We start from the raw sequence: 18,453 nt of genomic DNA, 5'->3' as shown, positions 1-18,453 counted from the left end.
CCCTCCCTCCCTCCCTCCCTCCCTTCCTCACTTTCTCCCTCTCCTTCTCTCTCTCTCAAAAACAACAACAACAAACTATTCTTTAAAAAAGAAAGAAAACCATAAGGAAGAGAAAATACATTTATAGCAGTGTACTATTTATTTAAAAAATCTGCATGTATGTGAACCTACACAGTTCAAACCCATGTTGTTCAAGGGTCAGCTGTATAACAATGAGAAGCCCACACCCCAACCCAATGCAAAATGGCCTGCAAAGTGCAGTGAGGCACGTCCTGTCCCTGGGCTCTGGCCCAGCAGGACCTCCAGTCTGATGTTTCCCGAGAGGCATTAGCCTCACTGAGGCACAGTACAAGGCAATATTGACAATGCTCTGTGAGTCCTGGTGGCCAAGAGCACTACAGTTCATTAAAAAATAACTCCATCTCTGTTAGCATCAGAACCACATACATGGCTATATGCCAATTAAAAAGGAAAAAGCAGAATGTGGACATCTCAATGCTTCTTTACCTCACTGGAGGGAGAGATACTAAGGGTATGAGAACGTTAAACAAGCATTGGGAGTATTCAGGGTGCCGAGTGCAGGTGTGTGTACCCTTGAAAGCTGCTGCTTTATGAGAAGTCCTAGGTGACTCAATAAACACGAGAGCCAGAGCAAAGTAATCCCTTTAGCAGGGCTGTCCCTAGCTTGGCCCATTCTCCTGCCAGAAACAACACATTCCAGGGAAAATGTGTAAATCACACACTGAGGTAATTATTTCACACTTTCAAAAATTTTACTTATTAAATTCAAAGTGTTTTTAAGAAGCAGTTCTGTACCTTGCCTTCTGTTTTGTACTTAAACACTTACAGACATTTTTTTAATGTTGACTTCCACTACATATCAAAAAGTCCCTCTAATGTGTTAACGATATATCATCTTTAAAATAGGTGTGAGTTTAAAATGTGAATGCTAATAAAAGAGAATGTACCTTTGTATCCAAAACAGTGCATCTTCGCAACTCTAGGCATTATAGATTCAGAGGTCAGGCACTCTTTGACCAAATAAGGAAAAAAAATAAGCTACATACCTATTAAGGTCAATGCCGTTTCTGTGTTGAGACACCAAAGAGTTTCACTCCCAGATTCTTGCTGAGCCAAATATTTCTACCTTCCCTCAAGGCCACCAACAATGGAAGAACAGTGTGAAAACTCAAGATAAGCTCTGATCTTATACATCATATAAACCACGAAAGGGCTAACCATTAAGTGTCCTTTGACCTAATAATATTTTTATCATCTCAATCACTTTTTCAGTCACTTCATTAGAGTGTCAGATTATTAAAATGATTCCTCATCTTGGATTCACCCATATATCTGATAATATGCAAATTTAAGTGCCTCAAGGAGAGTAGAGAAACTATTTTTTATTCCATTCTATCATGAATTTCGTAACCACAACTGATCTTCAGAGAAATAACTCACTTTTGTTTCTTCTTTCAAAAACACTTTTGAAGAAAAGTTGCCCTTCTGATAACAAAAAAAAGAACCCACAGTTGAAGAAAGGGCTCTCCCAAGGTACTGCATCTCAGGACTATGTTTATATAGTTCAACAGGAACGAAACTGGGTCGAATATTGCCTTTCCATTAGAATTCTGCACAGAAGAGGTGGAATTGGTAATACATTTACCACTCATTTGCTTGCATCAAGAACTCCATTCCATTTCAATCTGCCAACATCCTAATTAAGATGATCAGAATCTTACGTGATCTATTATTCCAGATCTAAGATAGCCCAATCTACATTAGACAAGATGTTACACTGTGTGCTTACACCGAGATGATAAGACCACTGAGCAGAAAAGCATGTCTTCCTTCATGTCTGACCCAGAGCTGGGCTGAGCTCTCTGTCAGCACTCGATAAATAATGGCCAGGCCGTTGCCTGTTGTCTTTCTTTCTACGACTTTAGGCATGATTTAATCTTACTATATCATTTCTGGTTCCTTTGACAACATATACCTGTGCTCTTTTTTTTTAACATGAGAAAGAGAATATATTTTGCTTTATTCTCTTTATACATATATGGATCTATGTATGTGAGACTAAGAACACATAGGTATGATTCCTATTCACCTTAATGCTGTTTCTGAAGATCCTATGTTAAAGAATATGCTAACTATTTTAGCTTTTGAACCAGTAAAGCAAAGAATGCTGAGACAGTACCTTGTCTCACCAGAGTTTTGGAAGAATCAGAATCAAATTCCATTGCAGGATAATAATATCCAGCTGTACTATCATCCAAGAGGCACTATATAAAACAGATAAAATACCTTACAAAGCTGCTCCCCAAATCGGCTTCTTTCTTTCCCTTCAGTTAAAGAAAGCTACCTGTAATTCTTCATATATATACTAGAGGCCCAGTGCACAAATTCGTGCATGGTTGGGGGGTCCCTCAGCCTGGTCAGTGATCAGGACCAATCGGAGAAAGGGACCAAGGGAGGTTGCCTGGCAGCGGGAGGTCAGCTGTGGGAGCGCACCAACCACCAGGGGGCAGCTCCTGCATTGAGTGTCTGCCCCCTGGTAGTCAGTGCATGTCATAGCTACAGGCTGGTCATCCAGTTGTCTGGTCATAAGGGTTGCTTAGGCTTTTATCTATCTATCTATCTATCTATCTATCTATCTATCTATCTATCTATCTGTCTGTCTGTCTATCTATCTATCTATCTATCTATCTATCATCTATCTATCTATAGATATATAGATATAGATATGTAATTTTATTGATTTCAGAGAGAAAGGGAGAGGGAGAGAGAGATATCAATGATGGGAGAGAATCATTAATTGGCTGCCTCTTACACACCCCACAATGGGGATTGAGCCTGCAACCCAGGCATATGCCCTGACCAGGAATCAAGCCATGACCTTCTGGTTCATAAGTCGATGCTCTACCACTGAGCCATTCTGGCCAGGCTACTTGTAATTCTTTAGCATAAAAACTAGTAACCCATGGCTTGGCTGTCTGCTTAACAAAAATGTACCTTAAGCCCTAACCGGTTTGGCTCAGTGGATAGAGCGTCGGCCTGAGGACTCAAGGGTCCCAGGTTCGATTCCGGTTAAGGGCATGTACCTTGGTTGCGGGCACATCACCAGTAGGGGGTGTGCAGGAGGCAGCTGATCGATGTTTCTAACTCTCTATCCCTCTTCCTTCCTCTCTGTAAAAAATCAATAAAATATATATTTTTAAAAAATGTACCTTAACATTAGACTGGCCATGTCCTGACATCTCAACAGAGGCCAGGTGGTCAGCAACATACCCAAGTTGGAGGACACGCATGCATCCCTTGGTAGGGCTGAGCAAACACGTTTAAGAAATGTCCTTAAACTTGCTCTTGTTCTATTGTTGAAAAGATAACGCTGATGACCTTCAGAGTCTGATGTCCATTTCCAAAGGGGTGAGAACTTCAATCTAAGAATCTCAAAGAAGGCAGATAAAATAAACACAACTCTAGAGTTCAAACCAGCTAACCCTCTGTCTCCTTTCACTGAAGATGTTGATTGGAACCTAGGCTATCTTACCCTCTAACTGTAAAGTTCTCTGAATTTACAATAAAATTTTCAAATAGTCTTTGTTTTGGAAATGCATCTGTTCCTTTAAAGAGGACAAAGGTACCACTGCCCTGTGCTTCCAGTGACGTCATATGGGGAAATCCCGGCCTCGATTCTAAGGAATCTGTAATGAGGTGTGCTGCACAGGTGAAAAGTAAAGATAGAAAGGAAAGAACAATATAAAGAACCAATGTTCAAAATCTAAGAAAGCTTCTTGCTTTCAGGATTTTTGGCTTTTTCCTTCAAAGGTCACAAAGAGCATGTAGGCTTTGCTAGGAGATATTCACTGAGTTTTAAAATCCCTTTGTCTATATGTATTTAAAATCTAACATACTGAAAACCTAGTTCAAGGTGATAAACTTTCATCAATATAAAGTAAAATGTACAATTACAAGCACATTTTCAATTCTTGGATAGAGTGCTGAAGCTCTATTTCTAGAATTGGTGAGTTCTGTTCTCTATTTCCATGTATAAAAGATCTCACAGTCTTGGGGAAACACTTTTTTTAAAAAAAATGAAATACAACAAATAAGGTATGCTGCCGATTCCTGGGGGAGAAGTTTCCCAGAGTCTTTGAATTTCCTCCTATCTTCCTTCTTTACAAGATTTCTAAGACCAATTCCTTTACTACAGTCTCTCAAACAAGGTAAAAAAGAAAAATACCCCCTAGATATATTCCTTAGATTTTCTATTATGCTTCTCAAGTTCCCAGTAGCTTCTGAAGTAAACCTAAGATGAATCTGGAGTTATTTTTTATTGTGTTTTAATTTTAGTTCCTCTTTAAGGTCTAAGATGAAATAGAGGATCATAACTGCTATGCTTGAGGATGCATTTCATGGCACAATTCATACATGACCTGTGAAGGTCAGTCATGGAAAAAGCACTGACACGATAGATGACAAGTGGAATCCAGCTTTCAGTCCGGGAGGACGTCAGGGTAACCTATGTAAGCTTGCTCTACTAGTATTTAGTGCAGAATGGCAAAAACATTTCTGTTTAAACAGTACCTATTTGATGTATTTTGTATAGGGATCTCACTCTGGCTTGGCTAGTGTCATTTAGAGACACAGGAGGAACTATCGCTCAAATCACTGATTATTAAGGGTCATTTTTTGTCACATGGTGAGCCTTGGTGATTGTCGAAAGACAGCCTAAACATTGCCCACAGGATCCCGGGTTCTAGCCACATCACGTTTTTTTACACCTTGAATCCTTGCATTTCACTCTGGCCCCTTGCACCCATCCCCCCCTCTGCCCCCCGCTGCCACCATTTAAAACATAACTCTCCTGCAAATCCTTGATACCCCCAAGTCGGGTTGGTTATTTCCTTCTCTGTGTACTCATAGAGCTTTGTACCTACCTCTACTAGAGCACTGATCAGATTATATTATAATTATTTGTCTGTTGTCTCCACAACTAAATATGAAGTCTTGTATTTACCCCAGACTGGCTGTGCACTGGGCACTGTTCTAAGCACTTTAGATATGTCAGCTCTTTCATGTACATCACAACCCTTTGAGGTAGCATTACCTCCACTTTACAAATGAGGAAACTGAGGCACCAGGAAGTAAGTCATTTTCCCACAGACACATAGCTAGTGAGCGTGGGAGGTTGAACTCAGGCCGCCTGACTTCAGAGTCTGAGCTTCTCCTATTATTCTTTGTGTTTGCCTAAGGGACTAAGGGAGGTGGTTCATAAACATTAAGCAAATAAAAAGAATGATCGTTCTGATTTCTCCATAGTTTCCTAAGCTTAAATTTAGAAACACATTTTCTTTGTCTTAAAATTGATTTCACCTTCTCCCTGGACTGTGGATGAGTTCACTTGTCCAGAGAAAACTCGCGCAGACTGGGGACGAAAAAAAACAGTTGGGAGGGAGTAGGCCTGCGGTTTGCTGGCTCTGCCATGTCCATGTCTGAAGTCCTCAGCACCTCCCTCAGGTCCTGCATCCGTGACACCTACAACAGCCGCTCCCCACGGCTGCGTTGAGATGTACTGTGTACACAGTGTGACATGAGATGCTTCGGAATAGAAATACCATTAACAAGAAAAACACGAGTCATTCTTTATAAACTGACCTGACTTGAGGAAGACACTTTCACTCTGGGGACATTTCAGATAGAGAAGGTTTTCATTGTTGTTGTTTGTTTAGCACCCAAATCATTAGGAACTGGATGTGTTTATTTTTCCTCTTAATGTTTAAATTGTTACCTCTTTCGTGTTGTGTGAAAATCCGGGTTGTGGGAGAACCAGGCACCCCTGCAGGAACAGGTCTTTGGAGACAGTGGTTCCCAGGAGCCCTGGAAGGCGATTCTGGGGCCCCGTCCAGGAGGTGCTGGCCCACCTGAGGCAGGGCCCAGGCAGGCGGTCCTCTTTCTGAGAAATGCTGGTATTGTCTCACTGTTGATAATACATACTTTCTCCTCATTGGGTTATCATCTTTATTCCATCTAAGTACTTCCCCACAAAAGGAGCTTATTTTAAAGTGTCGGATTCAAATTGGCCCTGGTGGACAGAGCTATTCATTTCAACCCGGGTCCTTCACAAATTTAGGTGCTCGCACCACCTCCGTCCTCAGTTCCACTTCAGCGCCCCCTCACTGCACTCTACACCACAGCCAAGAACCCTTTTTTTATGCTGGAAATCAGCGATGTCATTCCCCCCAAAGTCCTTGCCCTCTGCAGACCCTGCACCTCCTCCCTCTTCTAATCACACTGGCCTGCTCACACTGGGCTGTCTCTCTGACATAGGCCTTCCTGGGTGTCCTCATCAAAATCACTGCTCCCAGCCCAAGGTCTGGGTGCTCCCTTTTCCCTCACAGCACATCACAGTCTAATAAGGCAGGGTTATTAGATTTAAGTCTGTATCGCCACTTCGCCCTAAGCCCCACCAGACCAGCACTGAGGCAGCCCATCACCCTGCCCTGCCCTGTGCATTGCCCGTGAGAGGCAGTGCTCCAGGAGGCGATGGAAACGGACTCTGCGGCCAAAGCCTTCCGATCCAAATCCCAGCCCTGCTACTTAGCACCTGTGTGACCTTAGGCAGGTTACTCAACTTCTCTGGGCCTCTGTTTTCTCCATAAAAGGTCTACCTTAGAGGCTTGTGTGAGAATTAAATGAGAGAATGCACAGAAGTGCTATAGAACAGTGTTTGGCATGCGGAAGGCTTTTAAAAAGTAAGCACTCAAGTATATTTTTGTTAAATAAGTAAAACATAATAGAGTTTTGCCCTAGCTCATTTGGCTCAGTGGGATAGAGCGTTGGCCTGTGGACTGAAGGGTGCCGGTTTGATTCAAGTCAAGGGCACATGCCCGAGATTGCGGGCTCAATCCCCAGTAGGGGTTGTGCAGGAGGCAGCCAATCAATGATTCTCTCTCATCATTGATGTTTCTATCTCTCTCTCCCTATCCCTTCCTCTCTGAAATCAATAAAAATATATTAAAAACATAATGGAGTTTTTCGTTTGCCCTAACTCCTCACCACTGCCCAGTGGAAGCATCCGTCCAGTCGTCCAGTCGAGTTCCCCTGCAGTCTGTGCCCTGAAGGGGCTCCTCCCCTTCTGCCCCAGGGGTCCGCAGACTCCGCTCTCCCTGCCGCATGATTAGCTCCAGCTTTGATGCTTTCATCACATCACTTCCTAGAAATGTGTGCTCATGAGCCACACCACCCCTCTTCCTTCTGCAAGTATTTCCTGAAATGTGACCTCCTCCGGGGAACCTTCTTCAAGAGGAACTGAGCTCATCATTCTATCTGTTTCCAACAAATAAGTTAAAGGTTGTTGTTTGAGGTTCCAAAGCTATAAATTGTCTGAACTTTCCACCAGACAAATGGTCTCACCGTCTCAGGGCAGGCTGGGTTTCTCCTCTGCCTGCACTTAAGAATAAGAGTCTAAGAGGGCAAAGGGTTTGTTTAACTCGCCCGGTACACATTTAGCACAGTGCCAACCGGCATGGATGCTGAGTAAATGATTGGATGACGATTTAATTAATGACTTTGTCCATGCCAGGAATAAAACCCTGAACCCTTAAATCTGTTTCCCCTGTGTTACAATATGTTCTGATGCTGAGTCTGTTATGAAACTGGTTTTCTGCATTTACTTTCACAAAAGAACAAATACAAAAGAAGAGAGAAATTACATGAAAATGTCAAATTAATAAAATCACTTTCTACATCAAGAGCCAAAAATACCTTTAGAACATGGTATTAAAAGGTGCCTCATAAAAATAAAATAAAACAAAATAAAGTTTATGCTTGAAGGGTTATTTTGTAATTCTGAAATGGATAACCAAAACATGTCAATACTCGATTTTAAAGTACTTGTTGTATTCGGTGCATGTGCCATTATGGAGAACTTACACTCAGAGCAGAAAGATTTGTAGCAAAGCATATGACCTTCTTCCCACTACAATGACCATCCCCTAATTAGGCAATGCATCTGATAGTCATTAACAGGAATGAGATAATGAATCACTTTCTCTCTTCTTTGTTAATTTGCTGTAACCAAGCGGCTAATGGATGTCAGAGCTGAGTGATTGCACTGATTATAGTGATTTATAGTTGCAACAAAACAATTTAAAACCGTTCTGATTATTCATGTTTAAGATGCTTTATGTTTTGTTTACTAAATGTTTTATGTCCCCCTTCCTCCTACCCCTAAAGTGCTGTCTCCCTCCTACCCTGGCACTTTCCACAAAAAGACCTGCTCCTAGAAAACCTGGAAGTTGTGGGCTTTTTTGACTGTTTAAAGCCATTTCATTTTGTTTACATACATCGCTCTCTATATATAGATATATAAAGTGTACACAATAGGAAAGAAAAGCCTTAGGGCTGGAGAGAAAACTTCAGTGGCGCCTCGTTCAAAAGAAAACAGAAATAAGAGGAAATAAGGCAAACTTCAAGCTACTTACCTTGGGGCTTCCAGTCCCTTCCGCGCCCTCCACAGACACATCAGTGGCCAGAATCTCGGCTTTGATGGTATCCAGAGCCCTGAGAATCCAGCTGTGCTGCCGTTTGATTTGCCTCTGCAGCTCCTTCCACTGACTCGCAATCATCCGCAGCATGTCCTTTAGTCCTTCTCCAAAGGAAGGGGAGAGCACAAGTCACGGACTTGACTGCACTTGTACCCTATTATTCTTTATTTAGTAAATTAGGGGGTTTAACAATAAATGTCAATTTTTAATGACCATTACCCTCACCTGGCATATTAGCATTTGTCAGAATAGAGACTGGGAATTTTTGACTTGACATAAGGCATAAGGACACAAAAATTGTAATACAATATTGATTCATGGTTTGGAATTGACTGGGATTCAATACATGGACTAAAAAATTTCATGTGGAACAAAAATCACAATATATAACAATTATTAATTATAGCTTCACATTCCTAATAAAAGGTCCTGAGTGTATCTTTGTGGAGATGTAATAATGATCAGAAAGATGTATGGAAATAGGTAAAGTTAATTCGATGAGAAATACAGTAAATGGGCCAGAATTAAGAAAGCAGTCTTTAGCATTAGCACATCCGATTAATGCTGCTCTTTTCTTATTTAGCTGTGGTAAGCTCAAAGCCAGAGCCAAACTGTAATTCATCCTGTCTTACGGTCTTTTACTACCAGGATAAGTACAACCAAATGACAAAACTATTTTTTATTTATAATCTGTTCCTCATGAATACATTAAAACCGGGGTAAGAATTGGTATAAGGCCAAAACTCTGCTAACACAATGACCAACAAGGAACATGCAAGACGTTCCTGTGTGTGAATTGGCAGGGAAATAATCAGATATCTCTAGCCTGCCAGCTTTGTATCTGTAATGATATCTATGAGTATCTCAGTGCATATGCATCATAACTAAATGCACAATTCTCATTCATTATCTTAAAGTTATTTCCAGAGCACCTACATCAAAAAGCATGTCAATGTGAAGCTTTCAGGAATGTGATTTCAACTGAAACTCAGGCGAACAGCGAGCCCAAAATACAATGAACAGACCATTTGGAGGCAGTATTTCATCTTGTAAGTATCACCGCATTGTGTGCAGTATATGAAACATTTATAAATCCTGAAGGTCAATCTGATAATGTAAATATTAATAATACATAAGGAGGTGAATATATGCAGTAATTTACAGCAATGCTTCTTCATTCTTAATAGTCCGGAGACATAAAGACTTGCCATATTTCAGGAGGATTTACCTGCTTTGTGAGATGCAATGAGCTCGAGAAGTTGGTGTCCTTCCTCCTCCACAGCTTCCTTGAGAGCACAGTGACTGTCTACATTCAACTTAAAGCTCTGTAAGGACAGAGATGAGCATCAGACCCTGGCAGGGCAGTTTACATGAAACATCCCTACAAAATGACTTGCTGCTTTTTATCAGCAACTACAGAGTCCAAGTTACTCAATAGACAAACTAATTTGCAATACTAAAAGCTATTGATATTTGGGATATGGGCTCAGACTGTTTCCATTAGATTAGCAGAGTGCATCTGTTTGGAAACAGCTGACAAATCTAGAAGTTCATTGGGTCTTTACGAAAAGCCACATCCCATAGGCTATATCAAGGGTGGCAGTATTCTACAAAATACACTGAATTCCTACTAGCACATATGAATTCCTTTTTTCACTTATTAAAAATGTTAGTAATAGCACTACTTATGAAACCATAAAAATATGGCAGCATAAATTTATTAGCTTTCTGTGCACATATATAATTCCATTAATACAGTAGATATTCAGCTCTGTTTCTCAGATATCATGCAAACCATAGAGTAAGGGGGTGGGTGGGTTTGGGTGCTATAGTGAGGAGGAGAACGCTTTTCATATCTTTGATTTTTAAATGTTTATTTCTTACAATGTGATACTGCTTTATAAATGAATAAATCAGGCATATCAGGGGCATGATAGTCATCCAAACAAGAAAACCTGATGTCATGGCTGAATTCCAACTCAGAGCCACTTCGTTCAGGCAGCCTTCCCTAAGCCTTACACGGAGATAATTACCCCCCTCTCTGTGTTACCTCTGCTCTTTATACCTGCTTCTATTGTAGACTTTATCAGACTGTATTCTCTTTTATTTCTGTACTTGGCTACCAAATTATAAGCAATCTGAAAGACTTGCCAGTTTCATATTTATCTCCAACTCATGTCACATATGAAATGTTTCATAAATGTTTGCGGGAATAATGGATATCTGCTGAACTGTGTGAGTAGCACTCTGTGAAGGTGAAGGTTTCCATTTCAATATTTCGAGAAACACAGATGGTTTTCCAAATATTTTTCCATCTCTGGAATGTTATGAGGTTCCAACCACAGGAGGTCCAATAGAAAGTAATTATAGTAACCAATCTGTTCAACCAATGGCTAGTCTTCAGGATAAAAATGTACTCCTTCACTTGAATAATTGGAGTGAACGGGGATTCTGAAATATTGCATGCCAAATTCTGGCTTCTCTGTGATAGGGCTCCAAATTATACAACATATTTTGCTCCCATTAAACACTGAGCCATAGCTGTGTGCATTGCACTGAACTTAGTATTAAGAATATTTGCAGAAGTTCAAGATGGTACAGTCCCAATTGGAATAAAATTTGGACAAAAGAGGTTAAACAACCATAAATTGTGAAATTGGGTATTCATTCATTTATAAACTCTGTATTGCTCCTATTCTATATACCGTGGCAGGTAATAGCAATTGAGCAGATACAAAACATGGTCTCTGGCATCAAAGGGCACCTGCCGTGTTACAGGAGAAGGATGTGTAGTGGTGAATCTGGGCTCTCCTGTTTTCAGTGGGAAAAGAGGGTCTTTTTAAAGCTCAGAAGAAAAAGAGCATCAAAAATCAGCCCTAACTGGTTTGGCTCAGTGGATAGAGCGTTGTCCTGCGGACTGAAGGGTCCCAGATTCGATTCTGGTCAAGGGCATGTACCTTGGTTGTGGGCTTGATCCCCAATAGGGGGTGCGCAGGAAACAGCCGGTCAATCATTCTCTCTCATCATTGATTTTTTTAAAAAAATTAAAAGAAGTTGCAAATGAAGGAGATAGGGCCAGGCAGATCAGGCCTTGAAGTATAAAAATAAAAATTTTGGCTAAAAAAAAAACTGACTCAAAAATTCATCTGACTAGAGGCATCAGAAATAGCAAAGTTTCAGACAAATATGACAGAAAGAGACAGTATTGGGTTTCCCCAAGGGTTGTTCACTATTTCTTATATTTTCCTCTTTCAGTTACAGGTACTTGGTTGAAGAAAATAAAGTATGGCAATGTATGGGAAGCCTGATGCTTCTGGTCAATCCATGGCATATAATACCTATGAAAAATGAAGTATCTATTGTTTTATCACTAAAGCATGGCTGCATTTACTTTTTGTCCCTGCAGTGGAAAGACCCAACTCTGAAGTAAGGCCATGCAGAATGAGGTACACGTGTGTCTCAGGGAGAAGGGACAGGAAAAAGAAAAACCCTGGAGACCCACTCCACAGTGCCAAAATCTAGGAAGAAACCTATTCTAGATATTTCCTCATGACTGTAAAGTTAGCTCGTGCTGGTGATCATGAGCTTGGGAAGAGGTGTGTCAGGCCCTTGTATCAGGGGAGAACAGAACATAAGGACCTGTGAGATGGTTGGATAATTTGACATAATCCAGGCCAAGAGTATAGACTATTTGCAGCTGGATCTGATTCTGCCTCATGATATGGAAGTGCTTGATTAAGAAATTGGAAAAGATGAGGTATTCATTATTAGAAAAAGATAAGCTGATAAGCTTGATGCTGTAGAAAAGAACCATTTAATATAACTATTACCCAAATGGTACAATATTGCTTGATTTTCAGGTGCACCCATTAACTATTAATGTTATCAGCTAAGGAATTCACAATGGGCCTCTGCGAAGGCAGCCAAGCAGGCACATTAACAAAATTGTCAATGAAATTTCTGGCAGCTAAAGGATTCTATAATAAGCTCTCCCTATTCTACCCCAACCTCTTCCCTAGGGAAGGAAGCTTAGACAAAAGGGTTTTCTTTTTATTTGCCTTGAACTTGACACTTGGACATATATCCATTCTTGCGCTTCTAACACATTTCCTCGTCGATGCCTCAGGGCATATAGTCCCTCTGAAACACCCATAGCACTCCCCAAGAACGCAGGCCATTTTCTGGAGATTTAATTTACGACAACAACATTGCCATAGACAGAAACCACAGACCTATGTCACTGATGATATGAAATTCCATAAATATGAGTAAACTGGGTCCTGTGGGACACCACATCTTTTTTGGTATCTTTACAGCAGAATGTAAGTGAATGTCTAGAAGAGAATGATAAGGAGATGGAAAATACAGTGACTGAGACCAAGGACTAGATTATCAACAAGATGGCCCATCTGTGGTTGACCAGTGGATATTTCCATGACTGCAGCCTAGCCTCGCCAGCTTGTCCAGGTCTGGCTACTTACTCCTTGGCAGGATCCAAACTGTGGTAAGCATACTGATTGTACTTGGATCGTGAGCAAACCTTACAAAGCAGATAAATCCTATTCCATTCAAATTTCTGCAGAGCCCAGTTTGATGGAAGGGTGGAGGTCACGTGGAGATGAAATGAAACCAAGGACATGTGTGCCTCGATGGACAAAACTATGACAAATGTGAAGAATAATTCTCATGAGGGATCATAACAGATACGGATATCCTGGCACAGGAAGTAGTGGGAATGAGCATAATCACATTCAGAGGCTTAAAGATGCAAAGTGGTCCATTCTAGCAGCGTCATATCACAAACACAGACTGTCAGCCATCCCCATGGAACACTGCTAGTATCTTCTGGCTCCATTGAGGTCCCTGTGCTTTATAATGTTTGTGAACAGAAAGGCTAAAAAGAGTTATTGAGGCTTTTTAAGCTTTTTTTTAAAAAAAAGCATGGATTAATACCATAGCTATTTTTTGAGCAGTCTCTGCCAGGCCTATAGATACAAAGTTAATATAAAAACCTTGGTACATGCAGCCTGTGGTCTGTTGGGTAAAATAAGAGAGCAAGTAGCCTCATAGGACCCAGCAAAGAGCAAATGTGTCCTTAGGGTTTGGTGTATAATAGAGAGCGGTGGGGCCTTAAGCAAACTGAACAATGATATGCCCTGCCTAATGAGATTTAATTTTTTCAAAATTAAACTATGATGCTGGCCAAGTAAAAACAAGACTATGGGCTACATTTGAGTGTGGTAAGTGCTGGACAGGTGCTGTGGGAGCCCATTGGCATGCAGGCCCGGAGGCGGCCTTCGCTGTAGCAGGGGTCAGGGGCCACCAGCAGCTCGGTGCGACTGGGACAGGTGCAAGCAGGGCAGGTGGAGCTGCGACTACTCAACTCAAAGAGCCATGAAGGAAGATGCAGCAGTATGGGTGAGTGACTGATGCAGGTCTGTATTCTAGAAAAATCTCTCCGTGTAGAGTTGATTTTAAAAGGCAGGCCGGAGACAAGGAGGCCGGTTAGGAGAGTGCTATGGCAATATAAGCCAGATGTTTCTGCATGCTCATATTTTTTTTAATTAAAAAAAGATATGCTTTCTCTTCTAAATGAATGGAAGAAGGAAAAATGGAGACAATCTTTTGTCTTTTTAAGCTTTCTTCAGTGCACGAGAGCAGCATGTGCCAGATCTTAGCTCTTTGGCTGTTCTGATGATAAATACCAGAGGTTATTAGTCAGGAGTCTCCAAAAGTGAAAGACATATTGAACTGATGAACTTTTACTCCCACTGTCATTTTACAGAGACAGTATATATGCTGATGAATAAGGCACTTGATGACACTTCTTCTTCGCACAAAAGATTTTTACTACCCCAGGAAAATGAAAACTTGCTTTTTTACATGGGAGGGGCGGGGGAGGAAGAATGTATATTTGATCAGAAAAGCACAGGATTGAAGTCACCTGCTACCTGTCTCAGGCCACCCCCGCAGAGGCTCCCCTCTGAGCTGTGCCCTGCACCCTTCTGCAATCCCAGGGGCTCCGGGTGGGAAAGGAAGTCATGAACCCAGGTCCCCGTGCCACGCCTGGCAGGCTCTCCCTCCTCTCCCCAATGCCATCTGTAGAGGATGGTCAGAGGGTACTCAAAATATAAAACGCCACCTTACAAATGCCATATGTGCCAGGAATTGAAAGATTTTTATTAGTAAAGATTTCTTTGTTTACTAAAACTTGATATAAGACATATAGCCATTAAAATGCAGACTATAAAAGCACATGAGAAATACATAGAATATATTAAAAGTCAAAAAAATGAAGTCTCAGTTGTACCTCTGATAAAATTATAGCTATGCAAATGAATGGCCCCAGTGTGTTAAATAAAAAAAAGAAGAAGAAGACTGTAAGGAAATACAACAAAATGTTAACTTTAATTGTGCATGGTAGGCTTGGAGTTAACAAAGTCTGGTCTGATGGAGTGAGTTCTCAGTGCTTTAACTTTCTGAAACTGTCTACCTCCCAGGTTGTTGTAAGAATTAGAGACAATGATTGTAAAACATTGAAGCAGTGCCTGGCAATGAGTTGGCCTAAACAAAAATCATTACGAGCTTTTTAATTCATTTTCTCCATTTTCCAAATGTTCTATGTAGTAAACGGGACTACATGGCATTTTTAGGTGACAAGTAGCAGTTATGGTGGAGGCTCCCTGAACTCCCCAATGCGGATACCAGGTCCTCTTTGCCTCTGTGGCACTGCCCGTCCTCGGGCCTGCCCACAGGAGGCACCAAAACATGGAAGTTATTATCGGAAATTTAGGGGAGAGGCAGCACAGACTGAGATGCTGATGATTGGGGTCTTCCTTTTGCTTTAAGTGTGTGCCCTGGACACATCCTCTAGCCTTTCTAGGCTTCTGTTTCCTTACCTACAATCCAGGCATTTGGACTCAATCTTTCGCAGTCTTTGGATGCTTTGATTTTCTCTTAAGCCAGGCAATTAAGGATAGGTGGCTTGGGAGAATTTTTATTTATTCTGAACCAGAAAATTTTCAAAGGCAGAAGAATCCCAAATGCCATCTCACCATTCATCTACCCCAGGGCAGCTCTGTCTCTCAACAATCCCAGGCAGATGTGTTCATTCTATTTTTAACTATCTCCACATAAGTGTTTTCTGACTTCTCATCCTAAATCCACAACATTTCTTCCCAGGAATGTCAGAGCTCTGTGAAGAGCAGTATGAGCTTCCTTCTGCTTCTGATTCTTTTGCCAAGTCATCTCTCTAGCGTAGCAGTTGGAAGTCAGAAACATTGTAAGACTATGCCAATAAAATCCACACATCTGATCAATCAATCACCACGCCCTGCCAATGTATCTCTCCATTCTCACCCCTCCACACTGACTAACACTGCCACAGATTTAGAACCTCACCCCTTGCCAGGTTGACTTTGGCAACCTCCAGTCATGACCCCTCAAACTACATTTACTCCTTATTTGTGACAAGCCTATGGCAGTACAGATATTGTCCTTGGTTGGCAGAATGTAGCATGAACATGATAAATACAGTCCCTGACCTCACAGGACTCACAGGCCAACGGGTAGGTGAGGGGTGTTCATTTTATAAACAGGGAGTTCCAGTGGACTGTGTCAAGGGGCTACGGCATGGTGCAGGGCGATGGTGACAAGCATGGGCTCTGGAGATGGATAGCCTGGATTCAAATCCTGACTCCTCCAACACCCATTGTGCAACTTTGAAAAACTGCTGAATATTCAGTTTTTTCCTCTATAAAAGGGGGAAATGCTAGTATCAGCTTCATAGGGCTGCTGTGAGGATGAAATGCCTTGATATTCGTTGAACAGAGCCTGTCACATCGTAACAGCCCAATAAAGACAGTTAGTACACATAATGGTGTGTCTACAGAACAACTCTGAAAAGGATGCTCCTCTTCTTAAAGTCTCCCAGGGCTTCCCAAGGATGAAGAATAAGTTCCAGCCTCTAGCATGTCCTATAGGGCCCTCTACGACCCCAGCCAAGTCTGCTCCTCAGGCCCATGTCTGCCTTGAAGTGTGTCTGAACTGCTTCAAGTTTCTGGCTCACACCAGCCATCCTACTCCTCCAAGAATCTGTTCCACCAGCACCTCTGCCTGTAGAGCCCTTCTCCCCTAACCCTGGCTCAGCCCTACTTTTTCTCTTTCTTTCTTTTTTTTATCCTCATCTGAGGGTATGTTTTTCTTGATTTTTAAATAGAGAGCAAGGGAGAGAGGGAGAGAGAGAGAGGGGGAGAAACATAGATGTGAGAAACATCAATTACTTGTCTCTCATATGCGCCCCAATTAGGGATCAAACCTGCAAAGTAGGTATGTGCCCTGGCTGGGAATCGAACCTGCCACCTTTTGGTGTATGGGCCGAAGCTCCAACCAACTGAGCCACCCAGCCAGGGCAGTCCTGCTTCGTTCTTTAAAATTCATCTCAGGTGTCAGCCACTCTAGCAGGTTTTCCCTGACTGCCTTCCATCATCCAAGTTTCCCCTCCTCAGCATCCACAATACCTCATAGAGCTCACACCTCTGCCTTCTACACTGTTGTGTCACTATTGATGATGTGTCTGCATGCCACCCATGGGTTCCTTGAAAGTAGAACGATTCACTCATTATTGTATTCTTAGTGCCTGGGACAGTCCCTGGTGCACAGCACACACCTAACAAACATTTAGGGAACAAATGAACAGAGATTCATTCCCAAAACCTTCCATGGAGCTTTCAAGCTGCCCATGGTGCAATCACTGTTCACTTGGAGGTAGTTGATAAATGTCCCCAAATTTTCCTCAGTGAACACCATGTAAATGAGCTGTCATGTTCCTTCACTTACAAAATTACCTGCCAATTACACTTAGATGATCCTGATGTAATTGCCATATAAACTGTACCCTGGCTGAGATAGCCCAAATCATCAATTTAACTTTATTCTCTCATATGGTACTTACAACATAATTAAATAAATGGTCAGCCACCATCACAATTTTGTATCTCCACAACAAGATGAAATGGCTACATTTGTCATTGATTTATTAATTATGATAATACACAATACACCTCTGGGCATAGCTTTAAAAAATTAAAAGTACTATGTACTCTTGAGAAAGAAGTTCCAAGTTTATTATAAAAACATAAGCACTAGCCCTGGCCAGTGCAGCTTAGTTGGTTGAGCATTATTCCATGCACCAAAAGGTCACAAGTTCGATTCCTGGCCAGGACACATACCAGGTTGTGGGTTTCATCCCTGGTCAGGATGGGTATGGGGGGCAACTGACAGATGTTTCTCTCTCTCTCTCCTCCGTTCTTCTCTCTATAAAATCAATAAAAACATTCTTTTTTTAAAAAAAAAAAAAGATAAGCATTAAGAGAACCATGATGGCTGTGTAGGCAAATGCCTGTACTCATTGCCTCCCACAATCACATCAAAATTACAACTGAAATACAGAAGAACCGTCATCCAGAACCAGTGGAAAGCTGGCTGAATGGAAGTCCTGTAACTAGAGAAGTAAAGAAGAAAGCACACTGAGACTGGTAGGAGGTGTAGAGGCACAGATTGGGCTAGTCTGGCACCCACATGTGCCACTTTTTTAAGCAGGAGGGAGATTGCCTCTGCAGAGGCCTCCTAGAGGAGTGAGGGGTCCCAGCCCCACACCAGACCCCCAGCTCAGAGTTCCAGAGTGGGAAAAGAAGTCCCTATGGGCAATAAGAACTACGGGCTGTCACTATGGAAGACAGTATGGAGTTTCCTCAAAAAACTAAAAATGGAACTCCCATTTGACCCTGTGATCCCACTTCTAGGAATATATCCCAAGAAACCAGAAACACCAATCAGAACAGATCTATGCAGCCATATGTTCATAGCAGCACAATTCACCATAGCTAAGATCTGGAAACAG

General features: G+C 41.7%; 1 protein-coding gene across 2 annotated transcripts in view; it reads right to left on the bottom strand.

Moving 5' to 3' along the window:
- The window catches only part of AKAP6 (A-kinase anchoring protein 6), a 493,527-nt gene that overhangs the window by 217,950 nt on the left and 257,124 nt on the right, over positions 1-18,453 (bottom strand). The window contains exons 6-7 of one of the 2 annotated variants that reach the window (XM_006763650.2): positions 9,781-9,877; positions 8,490-8,656 (exon numbers count right to left, since the gene is read on the bottom strand). In XM_006763650.2, the coding sequence (XP_006763713.1) occupies positions 8,490-8,656; positions 9,781-9,877 (264 nt within the window). The remainder of the gene's footprint in view (positions 1-8,489; positions 8,657-9,780; positions 9,878-18,453) is intronic. The other variant, XM_006763654.2, reaches the window with a different exon arrangement.

The sequence above is a fragment of the Myotis davidii genome, unplaced genomic scaffold (assembly GCF_000327345.1).
Source record: "Myotis davidii unplaced genomic scaffold, ASM32734v1 scaffold116, whole genome shotgun sequence".
NCBI classification, from domain to species: Eukaryota; Metazoa; Chordata; class Mammalia; order Chiroptera; family Vespertilionidae; genus Myotis; species Myotis davidii.
The sequence above is the reverse complement of the archived record's forward strand: the minus strand, read 5'-3'. Positions and strand labels throughout refer to the sequence as shown.